At 38.3% G+C, this 15,148-nt stretch overlaps 1 protein-coding gene across 17 annotated transcripts in view; it reads right to left on the bottom strand.

Moving 5' to 3' along the window:
- Nucleotides 1-15,148, bottom strand: part of ICA1 (islet cell autoantigen 1) — a 148,699-nt gene that overhangs the window by 39,945 nt on the left and 93,606 nt on the right. For all 17 annotated transcript variants that reach the window (XM_027071954.2, XM_053220322.1, XM_027071956.2 and 14 more), the window contains 2 exons: nt 1,403-1,528; nt 300-398 (listed from right to left, as the gene is read on the bottom strand). In XM_027071954.2, coding sequence (XP_026927755.1) covers nt 300-398; nt 1,403-1,528 — 225 coding nt within the window. The remainder of the gene's footprint in view (nt 1-299; nt 399-1,402; nt 1,529-15,148) is intronic.

Genomic DNA, 15,148 nt, shown 5'->3' with positions numbered 1-15,148 from the left:
TAAAAAGTAATGGAGTATACTAGACCTGTACAATCTTTCCTTTAACAGCACCAAACAAGTCATTTAAAGCAGTCCCCACAATTCATCTCCCAGTAACATGTACCCCAAGGTTCAAGCTGTGTTTTTGTACTGTTGTGACTTATTGATGCAGTAAAGGACTATACTATGGGGCACAGTTATCTCTTGGACATTGGGAGTCTGTTGGAATAATGATGATTGCTGCCAATGGTCAGACACTGTCTGTGATGTAAACATTACTTTTGCTAAGTTTTTCTAACAGCCTCTCTTAGCTTTCATACCTTTAACGTAGTGAATTCATATGGTTGGTAACCTTTGAAGCTCTCATGGATGGCTGCCATAGTGTGAGAAGTTTTCTCCCAAAAATGAAGCAGAGTGGTCTGTAAGGAAAGACAGTACAGCTATTAACGTTCTGAATGCGCAGTTTTAGCCACAGAGGCCCCAGAGAAGTGTGCCCATCTCTGGCTTTCAAGACCCTCCAAAATATGATTCCAACTCATCTCTGCAGCCTTGTTTCCATTATGCCCCTCTTTAAATCTTGTATTTCAGCCAAACTAAATGGTTCCCAGTACCCCCAAATACTGCTGCCATGACTAATGATGCTCCACTATTTGGGACATTAGCCTCTCCATTCTCTGTACTTGTCCCATGTGATCTATCCTCCAAAACCCAGGGCTAATTGTTAACAATCTACTTTTGTGATCCTTCCACTGATTCAATTTGTCCCTCTTCAAACCCTCATTGGATCTTGTTGAACTTATTTCACTTAGCACTTCCTGTTGTCTCCTTGAAGTACAAAAAATATCGTCACACTATACGTACTATCTTTGATTTCCTTTTGAAACTTCAAGTTCCTTGAGGACAGGGAATTTGATCTTATTAATTTTTATATTCCCTACAACACCTAGAGTTTGGCCTCCCACACTCAGCTGGTGTCTAATACCACTGTTGTTGGATACAAGTACTATGCTGAAGGAACTCAGAAGCTAGGAGAGACAAAAATAAGTCCATTAAATTATGACAACCCGATGAGTCAGTGACCGTGCCAGGAGAACTCTAGGCAACAACACGGAGTGACATAAGAGGAGGTACATTACACACAGTGGAATATGGAAAGGTACAAATGGGCGGAAAGGCACTCAGGCGGTAGGAACCATCTACGTAAAATCAGGGAAGTGGGAAATGGTGTATGTGCAGGAAACAGCTAATATTTATTTTGATTACACTGTAGTCCACTAGAAGGGACAGGTGTGGAAAGTAAATTACGAGCAAGACATTTAGAACTTCATAATGCCCGAAGCATACTTTTAGCTCAGACACCATTTTTCTGTCCCCTAAGCCTCATAGCATTCTTGGTTCATTGTAACTAACATCACTTCATTACCTGGTATGTTGCTAGCATATGAGACAACAGATTGCATCTGCTTGCTCCAAGAAGATCCACTTTTTGACACACATCCATCTTCAATTTGTCAAAGCTTTTTTTGGCAAGGCGTACTTGTGTTTGTACCTAGAAAGTAAAAGGGAACCTTTGAGCCACTCAGACTCTTAAGTAGTTAAACTTTGCCAGTGAGGAAAGCCAAGAGTGGGCTTATCTCTTTCACGTAAGAAAACACCTTTGGAAGTTCCAAGCAGGCGAGAAGATCCTACAGCATCCATTCTTTACCTGCAAAGGATCTCAACAACAGCACTGCATATGATGATTTTACAGCAGATTTACCATCCTAGTTATATTTTTCTCAGTCAAAATTTAAACTCTTCTCCTATCAAAGCATTCACAAAGTGACTGTGGTGGAGAGACGTCTGGAAACATGCAGTGGGGTAAGGGGACAACCTTTGCCACATTACCATTTTCCTATAGGTCTTTGAAGCTCACTTCCCCAAATATTTTTCACTCACCTTCCCTAATGTTAACATCTTACATAACACAGTACATTTGTTAAAAATAAGAAATCAACATGGACACGATCTACTAAACAATAGATGTTATTCAGATCTAACTAGCTTTTCCATCAATGTCCTTTTTTTTTTTTTTTTTTCTTCCAAGATCCAACCTAGGATATCACATAAGGGGATTGTAACATAATCTAAAAAAATGATAAACTTTCAAGTTTTTATTACTATGTATGTAAGCAATTTTCCCTCTGTCCCTGAGCCATATGGTATTTCAAAATGGGAATGAGGTCAGGGAAAGATTTTGAATGTTTATTCTACACATAATTTGATAATAAAATAGAAGGTTTTAAAAATAATACAGCTACTTTACAAATGGTGAGGTCAAAATTTCTCCTTCCTCCAACCTGAAGGAGCAAGGTTATATTTTAACCAGGGAAAGCTTGCCAAATATCACTTTATCTCAGGTAATTCATGCAGTTGTAGACACCAGATAGGTAACTGCATTATGGGAGTAATGCTGACTCATTAGTGATAGTTCTTCCATCACAGGATACCAGGAAGCAAGGATGATGTCTGACTTGATCACCATTACATGATTGGTACCTGGTGACCTAGCCCAAAGCAGGTGCCCAATACATATTTGGTGACTGAATGAAGAAATTTTCTAGGCTATTTAAAAGGTAAAGTACTTAAGTTATTATTTTAAAGTATAACCTTTAAGGTTGTTATTTTAGAAATGATTTTATTTTTTAACAAGAATAACCATAAAGATTATTTGATATAAAACATTAATTTTTACCACTGATAATTCTACTTATAATCATAGTTTATAAGATTATAGGGCATTATATAATAATAGCAACAATCAATACAATTGTTACCATTTGTAACAATTTGACCATTGAGGCAATTTCACAATAGCTACAATTCACAATTAATACAATTCACTCACCACATGCCAGCTATTCTCTCTTAGCCTCTGTTATTACCCTTTCTGACTGCTAAGGATTAAGAGGATTCATCTGGGGAAGTAACTAATGAGCAAGGCTGCCGTTCTAGATTAGCCTGCCTGACTCCAAAGCCATGCTATTCTGCCTCTCAAGCAACTTACACTAGTCACTGGAAAATCAAGAAGCTCAAAATTTGACTCTAGGAAAAACCCTAGTTTTCCCTGTAGATTATATGGAATTGGAAAACAATGAGGCAATACATTTAACAACATATTGACAGAATTAATACCCTATGTGAATAGGGTCTTCTGTTCTATATAGCTGTATAAAACTTTCCCTAAGAATTCCTCTGTATTTTTGGACTATAGGGCTGGAAAACCAGAGAATAGAAGAAGCCAGCTAGCTCCTCTCAAAGTGACCCACACCATGAGCTTAAACAAATCCTGGAGCTCAATCATTCCCCACTGTAGAGTGGAGAAACTCTAGGCAAAGGTACTTGGGAGCACTGACTATAAAATAAAGTTAGAATTAGTTCAAAGTAGTGATTTCCTGCCTTCCTTTGAGAGGAATAAGGAGACTGCAAAAGGAACACCCAAGTTCTACAGGGAAGGTATGAGAAAGTATGAAGAGAAAGATGTTTCACAGTAGCTGAAGTGCTCACTGCAAGCCCCCCACTGGTTCACCAGCTGCTCTGGCAGGCAAGCCCTCCTCAACTGGGATCCTGGGAGGCATCTGTCTTCACCCTTTTCTTCTGACAGGGAAGGAGATTAATATGGGTATGAGCTTTCACATCTGCATTCATTCCACACATATTTGGTGAGTACCCATTATGTGTCAGGACCAGTGCTAGGCACTGGGGCATCTGTAAAGGAGGAAGATTCATGGCAATGAGTGAATAAATACTTACAAATGAATGCACTTAGGCATAAGGACCCTCTAGTTTTTTTAGAGAAGACCAATTAACAATTATATTATAATACAATGGGGGGGGGCGCCTGGGGGGCTCAGTCAGTTAAGCGTCCGACTTCGGCTCAGGTCATGATCTCACTGTCCATGAGTTCAAGCCCCGCGCCGGGCTCTGTGCTGACAGCTCAGAGCCTGGAGCCTGCTTCAGATTCTGTGTCTCCCTCTCTCTCTGACCCTCCCCCATTCATGCTCTGTCTCTCTCTGTCTCAAAAATAAATAAACATTAAAAAAATTAAAAAAAAATAATACAATGGGAAAAGTCAAAGGTAGAAGAAGAGTACAACACAGAGGTAGTACAGATAAGGGAATGATTAATGCTGAGGGTGGTGGGGAGCAGGAGAGCAGGTTGATGTCAAAAAGCCATATTGGGGGGTGCCTTGGTGGCTCAGTCAGTTAAGTGTTCAATTCTTGGCTTCAGCTCTGGTCATAATCTCATGAGTTTTGAGCCCCACATCGTACTTTACACTGACAGTGCAGAACCTGCTTGAAATTCTATCTCCCTCTCTCTCTGCCCCCCACCCCTGCCTCTCTCTCTCAAAATAAATAAACCTTAAAAAAAAAAAAAGAAAAAAAGAAGCCCCCAATACTGGTCTCCTGGTATCCCCACCCTTTGCCCTTTAACAACAAAGTCATAGTGGGCTCCTCCCACTCTGACTTGGGGCTTGGCACGTGACCTGCTTTGCCCAGTGAGATGTTAACAAATGTGATGAAACTGGAAGCTTGGAAAAAAAAGTGCTGGCATGTTTCCACCTTTTTGCTTCTCTGAGATGGCCTTGAGAATATACCCAGGCCAACCTGAGAACATGCCTAGGCTAGCCAGCTGGAGGGATGTGAGAGCCTTGTGCATGCAAGAGACACAGGAGGACAGTCCAGTTGTCCCAGCAGATAAGTCTTTGGCCAGCTAACCTGCAGACAGGAGAAGGAGGTCAGCCATCATCAGCAGAAGCCCTCCCTACCCCATAGCTAACCACAGACTCAGGAGTGAGATTAGCAGAGACCAGAACTGCCCTAATCCACAGATTTGTGAACAATAAGAAAAGCTTATTGTCTTAAGACACTGAATGATAGCATTGCTTATTTCACTGCATTATTGCGGCCACAGATAACTGACATAAATGATAAGCAGGCAGACAATAAAGGCTTCTGAGATAGGGGGAGATATCTGACGTTGGTCTTAAAGCATACATAGGAGTAAACAGTAAATACAAGGTATCCACAAGACTGGCCTGCTAATGGAGAGGTTCTACATCTTCTAATGAAATTCAAATTATTTTTTTGTGAGGCTGTGGATTTTGCTTTTTCCTTCATGTAGATATTTTTTTTAACCTAAGAGAAAACTTCAGCTGCTTATAACACAAAGCTCATGAATTAATATGCTCTGAAATGTTCCCTAATTTATTTTGTTTAAATTTTGTAAAGTAATTTTAGAAACCTAGAAGAAGACTTCAGCACTTGACCCAGTGAGTTCTGAAAGGCCATATGCTTTGTGTGTCAACAATGATTATTAAAATACTTAATGCACTGCTGAGTTTCCAAATGTTGAGTCCTTTCCCTGCCAAACAAGGAGGATGTTACCCTGTTGGGCATTCTGAATATGGTAAAATTCATTTAATATTTTGTGCTCCATGCCTACTCTCTAAAACACATTCCCAGTCTGCTGCAGCCCGAGGACAAAGCAGTGAGGACACACTCCAAGCAGAGGCCACTATCAAGAGTCTAATTTCATATGCCTCCAGATGCACTTAAGTGAAAAATGTTTTGATTATTATTCCTTTCAATCCCAGATAAATTATATTCAATTACATAAACATCTTGAGGAGCTCGGGTGGTTTTCAAGGTTTTTAAAAAAATATATCTTCAGTCATATAAATGTACCCTTTGTTTATTTCTTAACTTTATTGCTATTGCCCCACCTTTCTCCTCTTATTCTCTAAGCTCTAGGAAATGATCATGGATATTAAACTCCCTTCAGTGTGAGTCCTGCCCTCCCCAGGCTGCAGAGATTCAATTTACCAGACAAAGAAGCAATGTCTTGGAGTGCCAAAATTACAGGGCACTTCTCTGTACTTATTTCTCCTAACCTTAAATTCTACTCTTAGCCCCAACTTGAACTACATATGGTGAAGCCAAAGCTATTCATCCTCTTATTTCAATCCAACTTCCCCATCCAGTGGGAAAGGTCTTAATATTATTCCATGACCAAATAATTTGAGAGCGGTTTTTAAATTTTTTCTAAGTGTTTTCTTTCCTTTAAAAACAAATAGAGTAAAACTATAATCTTACTCTTTTACATTTTCTTCCAGGAAAGGGCCCTGCCTGCCACCATCCATGCATTCACTCATTCAGCAAATATTCACTCAGTATCTTCTATATGCTGGTAGCAGTGAGTAAAACACAGGGATCTCTGCCCTCATGGAGCTGACAGTCCAGTGGGCATTTTCACATCAGTGAGGGCATAACATCAAAGTGAATGAGGTGCTCAGAAAGAAAGCCACACTGATCCACAAGAATGATTTACCAAGGAAACTGACCAAGAGAATATTCTCCAAGAAAGTGGTGCTCAAATTCTATTCAGAATGACTGAACATGATTAACCGTGCAAGAAAAGAATACTCCAGCAGAGAGAGAAGCATGTGCAAAGGCCCTGGGGTGGGGGTGGGGGGCAATAAGGCAGGTCCAGAAGGGCAGTGTAGCTGGGTTGCTAAGGCAAGTAGAGGGGTGGTAATGAGATGAGGCACAAGAGATTGGTTGGGGCACATCCCAGAGCAGAGGCCTTGGAGGCATATGCTTAGGATTTTAATTTTTATCCTAGAAGCTATGTAAAAACATTAGAGGTCTTTACGCATGGGAGAGATAGAATTTTATTTTCAGTTTGAAAAGTCCATCAGTTATAATGTGGGGATGCACTGGAGGAAGGGAAGAGTAGATGAGAATGGATTTAGAGTCAAGGGGGGAGATGACGGCAGCTTTAGACTTGGGTGGGAATACTGATATGGGAAAAAAATGCTCTGACTCCAGAGATATTTAGGAGGTAAAACATACAGGACCTAGTGAGGTATTAGATGTTGGGGTATGGAGGATGACTCCTATGTATCTAACCACCCCAAAACCAGTATCATTGTCTAACTTGTCTTTCCACCAGATGTTTCTACTCACATCAGCTCCTCATGGACACCTCACACCACATCAAAATTCTTGGTTTCTTTCCCAACCAGCTCTCAACACCCCGCCTTCATTAAACTGATTTGTTCATCCTATTTTCCTCTGAGGTAGTAATCTTACATCCAGGGGAAAATGTCAAGATCAGAGAATATGCCAATTATTTCTTTTGGCTTTTAGTAAGATGCCACAAGAAAAGTCTAGCCCATCTGAAGTCACTGGAGAACAAAAGACACATATTTAGCTTCATTAAAAGAAGATATTTTTTTCTGGTCAATGAACCAAGACCTCTTGAGGGGCAGATAATCAAACACCTTCCTGAATCACTTTAGTGTATCATTGGTTGCATCATATATTTATCCACTGGTGGCAGGAGCAATTCTGACATTGTATTATGCATGGATGTATGTGTAAGTGACTGTGTGTACCATGCATGTGTGTGGGCAGCCAACTGCAGACCCAGGAGCCATCTATTTTTTGGTCTTTGCTCAATAAAATCCTCAACCCATTTTGAAGTATCTTCCTTCTCTTTAATCATGTGGTTTAAATGAGTATATCCTTTTATGGGGCGTCTTTCCACTCCCACTGACTGGCCTGGGGATGGCCATCTTAACCCAAGTTGAGTCAATCATAAAGCATTATGGTTGGCTGATTCAAACTGTATGAATCAGAACCCTTTTTAAAAGATATTTGCACTTGGAACTAGAATTTCATATCAGTGGAATAATACAATGTAGTCTAGTCTTTTTGTGGCTGGATTCTTTCACTCAACATAATTCCTTTGAGATCAATGTTGTTGCATATATTAGCAATGTGTTCTTTCTTATTTCTGAGTAGTATTTAATTATATGGATATGATGTAATTTGTATACCATTTGGGTTTGGCTATTTTGAATAAAAGTGTTATAAACATTTGAGCACAAGTCTGTGTATGGACATGTTTTTCATTTCTCTTGGGCAAATATCTAGGAGTAGGAAGGCTGACTCTTTTAGTAACTATGTGTTTAATTTTATAAAAAATTGCCAAACTGTTTTCCAAAATAACTGTATCATTTTGCATTCCAGCCAACAATGAATCCAAGTTCGATTTGCTCCATATCCTCATTAACACTTGGTATTTTCAATCTTTTAAGTTCTAGCCATTCTAATGGATGTGTAGTCATAGTCATTATGATTTTAATTTGCATTTCTCTAATGACTAAAGATGTTGAAATTCTTTTAATTTCTTATTTGCCAATCACATATCTTTCATAATGTGCTTATTCTATTCAAATCTTTTGCCTATTTTAAAAAATTAGGTTTATCTGAGTTATGAGTTCCTCATATGCTGTAAATATAAATCCATTATCAGACCTAAGCTTGAAAACATTTTCTTCAAATGTTTAACTTGCTTTTCATTTTCTTTTTTTTTGTCTTCTCAGGTTTTTAAAAAATTTTGTTTTTATTGAAATATAGTGGATATACCATATCCTATTCATGTATATTTCACACTGATCCAATATTTTTATACATTACAAAATGATCCTCACAATAACGCTTTCATTTGCTTAATAGTGCTATTTGAAGAGAAAAGGGTTTTAATTTTGATTATATCTAATTTACCAGGTGGTTGTTGTTGTTTTTAACAGTTTCTGTTTTTTGTGTCTTACCAAATCATTCCCTAACCCAGCATCACAAAGATACTTTTCCTGTGCTTTTTCTTCTGGAAATTATATATTTTTAGTTATTACATTTAGATATGTAATCAATTTCAAGTTAATTTCTTTCTTGGTTTAAATTTTTTTTTTCATTTATTTTGAGAGAGAGAGAGAAGGTGGGGGAAGGGCAGAGAGGCTCCATGCTGTTAGTGTGGAGCCCGATAAAGGGCTTGAACCCATGAACCATGAGATCATGACCTGAGCTGAAATCAAGAGTTGGCCACTCAACTGACTGAGCCACCCAAGTGCTCCTTATGAAGTTAATATCCAGAGATGGTGTGAGGTAGGGGTGTTGATTCTTTGTTTTCCCCAGAAGTGGCTATCCAGTTGTTCCAGCACCATTTGTTGAAAAATTATCCAATTGTCCATGATTTTGCCTGCACGTTTTGGCAAAAATCAATAAGCCATTATATGTGTGGATCCATTTCTGAATTTTCCATTGTATTATTTTTATCTACGTGTCTATCCTTGTACCAATACCACACTGTGTTGATTACTATAGCTTTATAATGAGACTTTCAGTTAGTATAAATTCTATGATCTTTTTTCTTTTTGTTTTGGTTATTCCAAGTTCTTCATATTTCTATATATATCTTAGGGATAGTTTCTCAATTTATTCAAAAAACCCTTCATGATATTGAGAGGATTGCACTGTAGCTACAGATTTACTTGGAATTGACATCTTAATACCTTCAGACTGAGAAACATGGCATATCATCCATTTACTGGGTCTTTTAAAATTCTCCTAGTATTTTGCTGATGTTAGTGCACAGGTATTACACTTTTTATTAAATTTATTACAAAGTAGTTCATATTTTTTGATTCTATAAAAATATAAATTTCAAGTTCAAATTTCTCATTACTAGAAATATGGTTAATTTTTTAACTTGATATTGTATCCTATGACCTTGTTAAATTCAATTATTAGTTTTAATTTTTTTAATGTTTATTTTTGAGAGAGAGAGAGAGAGAGAGAGAGAGAGAGAGAGAGAGAGAGGGAGAGAGACAGACAGAGCATAAGCAGAGGAGAGGCAGAGAGAGAGGAAGACACAGAATCTGAAGCAGGCTCTAGGCTCTGAGCTGTCAGTACAGAGCCTGACACAGGGCTTGAACTCACGAACTGTGAGATCATGACCTGAGCTGAATGAAGTCAGATTCTTAACAACTGAGCCACCCAGGCACTCCTCAATTATTAGTTTTAAAAGCTTTTTTTTTTTAAGATTCTTTAGGATTTCCTCTCTAGGTAGGTAGGTAGGTAGGTAGATAGATAGATAGATAGATAGATAGGGCTATGGATCTATGTACATATATCATGTTGTCCAGGATTATAGATAGCTTTCCTTCTTCCTTTCCAATTTGTATGTCTTTATTTACTTTTTTTTGCCTTATTATACTAGTTATGATAATGCTGAATAGAAGCTGGTTTGAGCAAACATACTTGCCTTGCTCCTAATTGTAGGAGGGGAAGTGTTTAGTCTTTCAAAATTAAGTATGATATTAGCTGGTACCTTTTTCATACAGTCCCATTATCAGATAGGAAATATTCTATTCCTAGTTTGCTGAAAATTTTTATCAGAAATGGATATTGGATTTTATCAAATGCTTTTTCTGGTGCCACTGAGATGATCATATAGCTTGTTTTTGGTCTTTTCACACAGCAAATTACATTTACTGACTTTAAGTTGACTTCTGTTCCTCAGATTACCATACATAGTCAAGATTATATTAATTCCTGATAAAAGTTCTTGTTCTGAAATCTATTTTATCCAAATTAATACAGCCAATTCAGATTTCTTCTGATTAGGATTTGTAGGTGATATTAATTTATCCTTTTACTCTTAACCTATCTATATCCTTACTTTTAAAGTGGGTCCTGAGACTAGTCCTAGTTTAGTCTTTTTTTTAAAAGCCAATCTCTAACTCATTTTTATTCATTTTATCTATGGAGAATGATATGAGACTTACAAAATATTATCAATAAGATGAAATGGCATTAGTCTGATGTTAAAGTGAATCCATTCTACTTCAGAATAATCCCAAATTTTTTCTAAGTCTTTAAAACCATTTATATTGTAACCAATTCTAAATTTGATTAAGAATCAGAGTGTAATTTACACTATTGAATTTTTGAGTTTTTAACATTGCCTTTTACAATAGGACACATAATTTATGGCATCTCTGATTTCTCAAAACTTACAAGCATTATTTCTGTGCTTGGCTACATTAATTCTTTCGGTGACATAATCCATAAAACTGTATTTAAATCATCTAATACATATTAGCTACTCTTATAGATTGAACTTCAAGTTTTCCTTAAGAGTGACTTTCTATCCTTTCCAGTTTTAGTACCATTTCCCTTAATGCCAATGAAAGTACAAGAGATGTTTAGTAGTTCTGCTTTCTCTGCTTTCACTCTTAAGATCAAATTAACCAAAAATACATTTTCTAGTTCTATCCACAGTAAAAGCATAAAAATAATGGCTAGCTCAGAAGCAAAGCATCCCTAGCACCCAGATCATGGTCTCTAACTACCACATTTCTCTTACAATAACCAGGGATCCTTGTCAAAATGGCTGATATTGGGCTAGGGCAGACAATACAGAAGATGATCTGGGAACATTTTGTTGCACAAGAGAACAAGTTAGACCGCTACCATGATCATGTCAAAAGGACCCAAGAGTCAACCTGAAGAGGCTCTCACTAACTAAAGATAAGACAATTTGAATATAAATGAATATTGACAACAATGCAAACATATCAAATATATTCAATAGGAGTTCATAATGATACTTAAAAACCAGAAATGAACAAACAAACTGAAAACCAAAAGGCTTCATGGGTCATCTGTAGAAAATGCCAAGTGAACCAACTCAATATTTTGATGAAGAATCAAACATTTATCCTGCCTTTCCTATCCAACCACGCTGTAACAGGATGACCTGAGAGTGACTCATTGTTGAACCACTCAAATTTATTAACAAAGAAGGAATATGTCAGTATATTAAACCATCTGTTCCCAAGAGTGGGGCTAGCTCCTCATGTGAACACACACTCACAACAGTATTGTCGTTACTAGAATGTGTCATAAACCTGAAAGCATTCCAAATTTTAGGTCTCCTGTCACCATCCTTACTTCTTGAATCTCTTCTTTCCTCCCAAGATGTACTTTTTAAAGTTTATTTATTTATTTTGAGAGACAGTGTGAGCAGGGGAGTGGCAGATAGACAAAGAATTCCAAGCAGGCTCTATGCCTCTCTCTCTCTCTCTCTCTCTCTCTCTCTCTCTCTACACACATACACACATACACACACACACACACACAACTGTAGTTTGGGATTTTCCCTCAAGACAGGAAACAAACACTTCCACACTTCCCAACATCATTCTAACACCATACTTCACAGAATTACCTGTAAATACCAGGAGAAAATGGGGCACCTGGGTGGGTCAGTCGGTTAAGTGTCTCACATTGGCTCAGGTCATGATCCCACAGTTCGTGAGTTCAAGCCCCGCATTGGTCTCTGTGCCGACAGCTCAGAGCCTGGAGCTTGCTTTGGATTCTTTGTGTCCCTCTAGCTCTGCCCCTTCCCCACTCATGCTCTGTCTCTATGTCTCTCAAAACTAAAAAATAAATACATACATACATACATACATACATACATACCAGGAGAAAAATACTGAAAAATGAGAGAGAGAGGGATAGAGAGACAGACAGAGAGAGAGAGAGAGAGAGAGAGAGAGATGTTTTAGAACAAGTCCAGAGAAAGAGGCATGCTCCACTAACACAAGGAAGTAGAGACACAAGGTGGTTAAACATGGCATTGGAGAAAGCACTCCCACAGTCTGGAAGACAAAAGGAAGGGATCAAATCCTGGACTTGCCAAGCTCAGCACCACAGCTAATGAAAGCAGGTAGGGCAGGAGTGAGAGGCTGGAAAAAATGTGCAGGGTGTGGTGGCAAACTGTGGAGGGGGATGGAATGGGTCATCCAAGCTAACTCTCAGCCTAACTCAAGGAGGGAGGGAAGTAGGTTCATTTGAGAGAGGGAAGATTGCAGTCAAACAAAGAAACAAAGAAGAAAAAGGAGAGGAAAAAGAGAAAAGAATCTATACATGTTTAATGGTATGCCTATGATAGTTACCTACCAGTCTTTTGTCAAAAACAAGGAAGGTGTACGTCATTTTACTTCATTTCCTCCTAAACATACATTTTGAACTTTAACAATTCAGCAATAATAAATACATAGTGGTAATTTTGAGGTTTTTCAGCTATGTTACTGCTGAATTTATAGAATGAATTGAATCTTTCAGCTAACATTCCCTTTAGATGAATGAAAACTGTTTATTCAAGACAAGAGTTCTGGATCCATCTGTGTAATCAGGACAAGGCACACACAGTGCTGACATAACCTCAATTCATGTATACAAATATGGCATGTGACCCTCATTCAGATGTTAATTTTCAGATACTAATGGAAATAACTCCACATTTCTCCCCTGTTCTGCTTGCTCTTCAGAAGTTCAGGCATATAACATGTTCTGATCATCAATGCAAAAGTCAACCAGAAGAGGGGAACACACCAAAGAAAGTGTCAGGGTAATTTCCTAGGAATGTATAAAGTATTGTGGTGGATGAATACCTTAATCAAATAATGATCTTAATGATGATTCAGGGGAAGTGGGGGTCCATACCACAGCCCACTGTCTTTTGAGTATCCAGGTAAGAGAGTTTTAACTTTCCTTTATTATACCTAACTATGTGTTCCAAACTGGGTAAGGAGAAGGAAGAAGAAGTGAACACTCATGGAGGACAGTGTTCTACAAGTGTTTCATACGACAGTTCTTCAAGATAGGCAAAATTATCCTTATTTTTATAGAAGAGAAAATGGAGGTATAAAATGATTTGCCTAAACCCAAACAGCAGGTAAGTAGAAAGGTCAGCACCTGGTCTGAGTTGGAGGTTGTCTCCTCTTGGGTGACATACAGACTCTACACCCACACTCTGCAGCCTACCTCTGACCCATCCCACAACACCTCCCAGGCACCATATGCTCCAGGCAAACTAAGCTTCCATTCTCCAGCTACACAGTGCCAAACCTACTTCCACACTTCTGCACAATTCTTCTGCCTAGAAAGCCCTCCCCTTGAGGTCCACATGGTAACTCTCACTCAGCTTTTTAAGTTTCTACTCAAAGGTTTTCTTTCTCTGAGAACATTTTCCTGTAAGGCTTCTCATCAGAGTTAGCGGTTTTTCCTCTCTGTAGTCAGTCACTTTGTAAACACCCTTATGGCACAGAACTGTGCTGTGACGCTCCCATGTATGCCCAGCTACCCTCTGGACTTTAAACTTCATGAGGGTGAAAGCTACACACTATTTAATTTCAGGAGGCTAAGGCTATGTGTCTCCAGGCAGCAGGTATGCAAAACACTGAATGGAGAGAGGATACCAGAATGAGTGAACAAATCAGTCCCTGCTTTCCTACTCTATAATAGTGCTCTTCAAGAGAGCACAGCATGCTCTCTGTTTGCTGAATTACTCTTAGTTTTCCAAGACACTATCTTTCTTCCTCACCAGTACCACCACCATTTACTGAGTAGGTGAAATAACATACAGGTACATACCCTTATTGGATTTTCGCAACACTCCTATACCATAGTTTTGTTTCTGTTTCACAGAGAACAAAACTGGGTTTCAGAACCACTAGGTAACTTGACCAAGCCAACCTGATTACCAGGGGAAGGGCAGGATGTGAAAATCCACGTTTATTCCACCGAATCACTTTGCTTTCCCATTGAAGCAAATCTCAAACCTGCGAGAGCAGCTGGACATTACCCAAAATGGAGGTGTCAGCACTTCATCTACCACTCTTTCTCTTTATTACCTGTCTACTCATTACATAAAAATGCTCTAATATGTTAAAAGTTTGTGATTCTGGCTTCCTGTTTTAAAATTCAAACCATTGCTCACTATGCAAGTATCTACTGACGTAGGATCAAAGAGCAAAAGGTCGTCTGTTTTCAAGCCCTTGGTTGATACACAGTTAAAATTGTTCACAACCATGTAGTTTACAATATGCAGATACATTCCAGATTAATTTAGCCAGCTATCACACTGTCCCAACATTCTTAATGTTTGCTCAGCTGGTGAATTTTTTTTTCTGCTTTCTGTTTTTAACTTAAGAAAGCAATGCTGTCATCAGAAAATGTAACCAACTGGTTTCGCTTCCTCTTTCAGGTCATTAGTGGAAGTATTAACTTGGGTCACAAGACTGAGCCCAGGGCACCCGCTTTATCAATTTCTCTCTTATCTGAGAAGCACACATTTCAGGAGATAGTAAAAGGCTACAATACTAGCCTTTTTTTTCCCGTTGGTATTTCTTATACTTTATTGTAGTTTTAAAAATATTTCACCATTCCTTTTCTTTTTCTTTCTTTCTTTTTTTTTTTTTAACATTTATTCTTGT

The sequence above is a fragment of the Acinonyx jubatus genome, chromosome A2, assembly GCF_027475565.1.
Source record: "Acinonyx jubatus isolate Ajub_Pintada_27869175 chromosome A2, VMU_Ajub_asm_v1.0, whole genome shotgun sequence".
Classification (NCBI taxonomy): Eukaryota; Metazoa; Chordata; class Mammalia; order Carnivora; family Felidae; genus Acinonyx; species Acinonyx jubatus.
The sequence above is the reverse complement of the archived record's forward strand: the minus strand, read 5'-3'. Positions and strand labels throughout refer to the sequence as shown.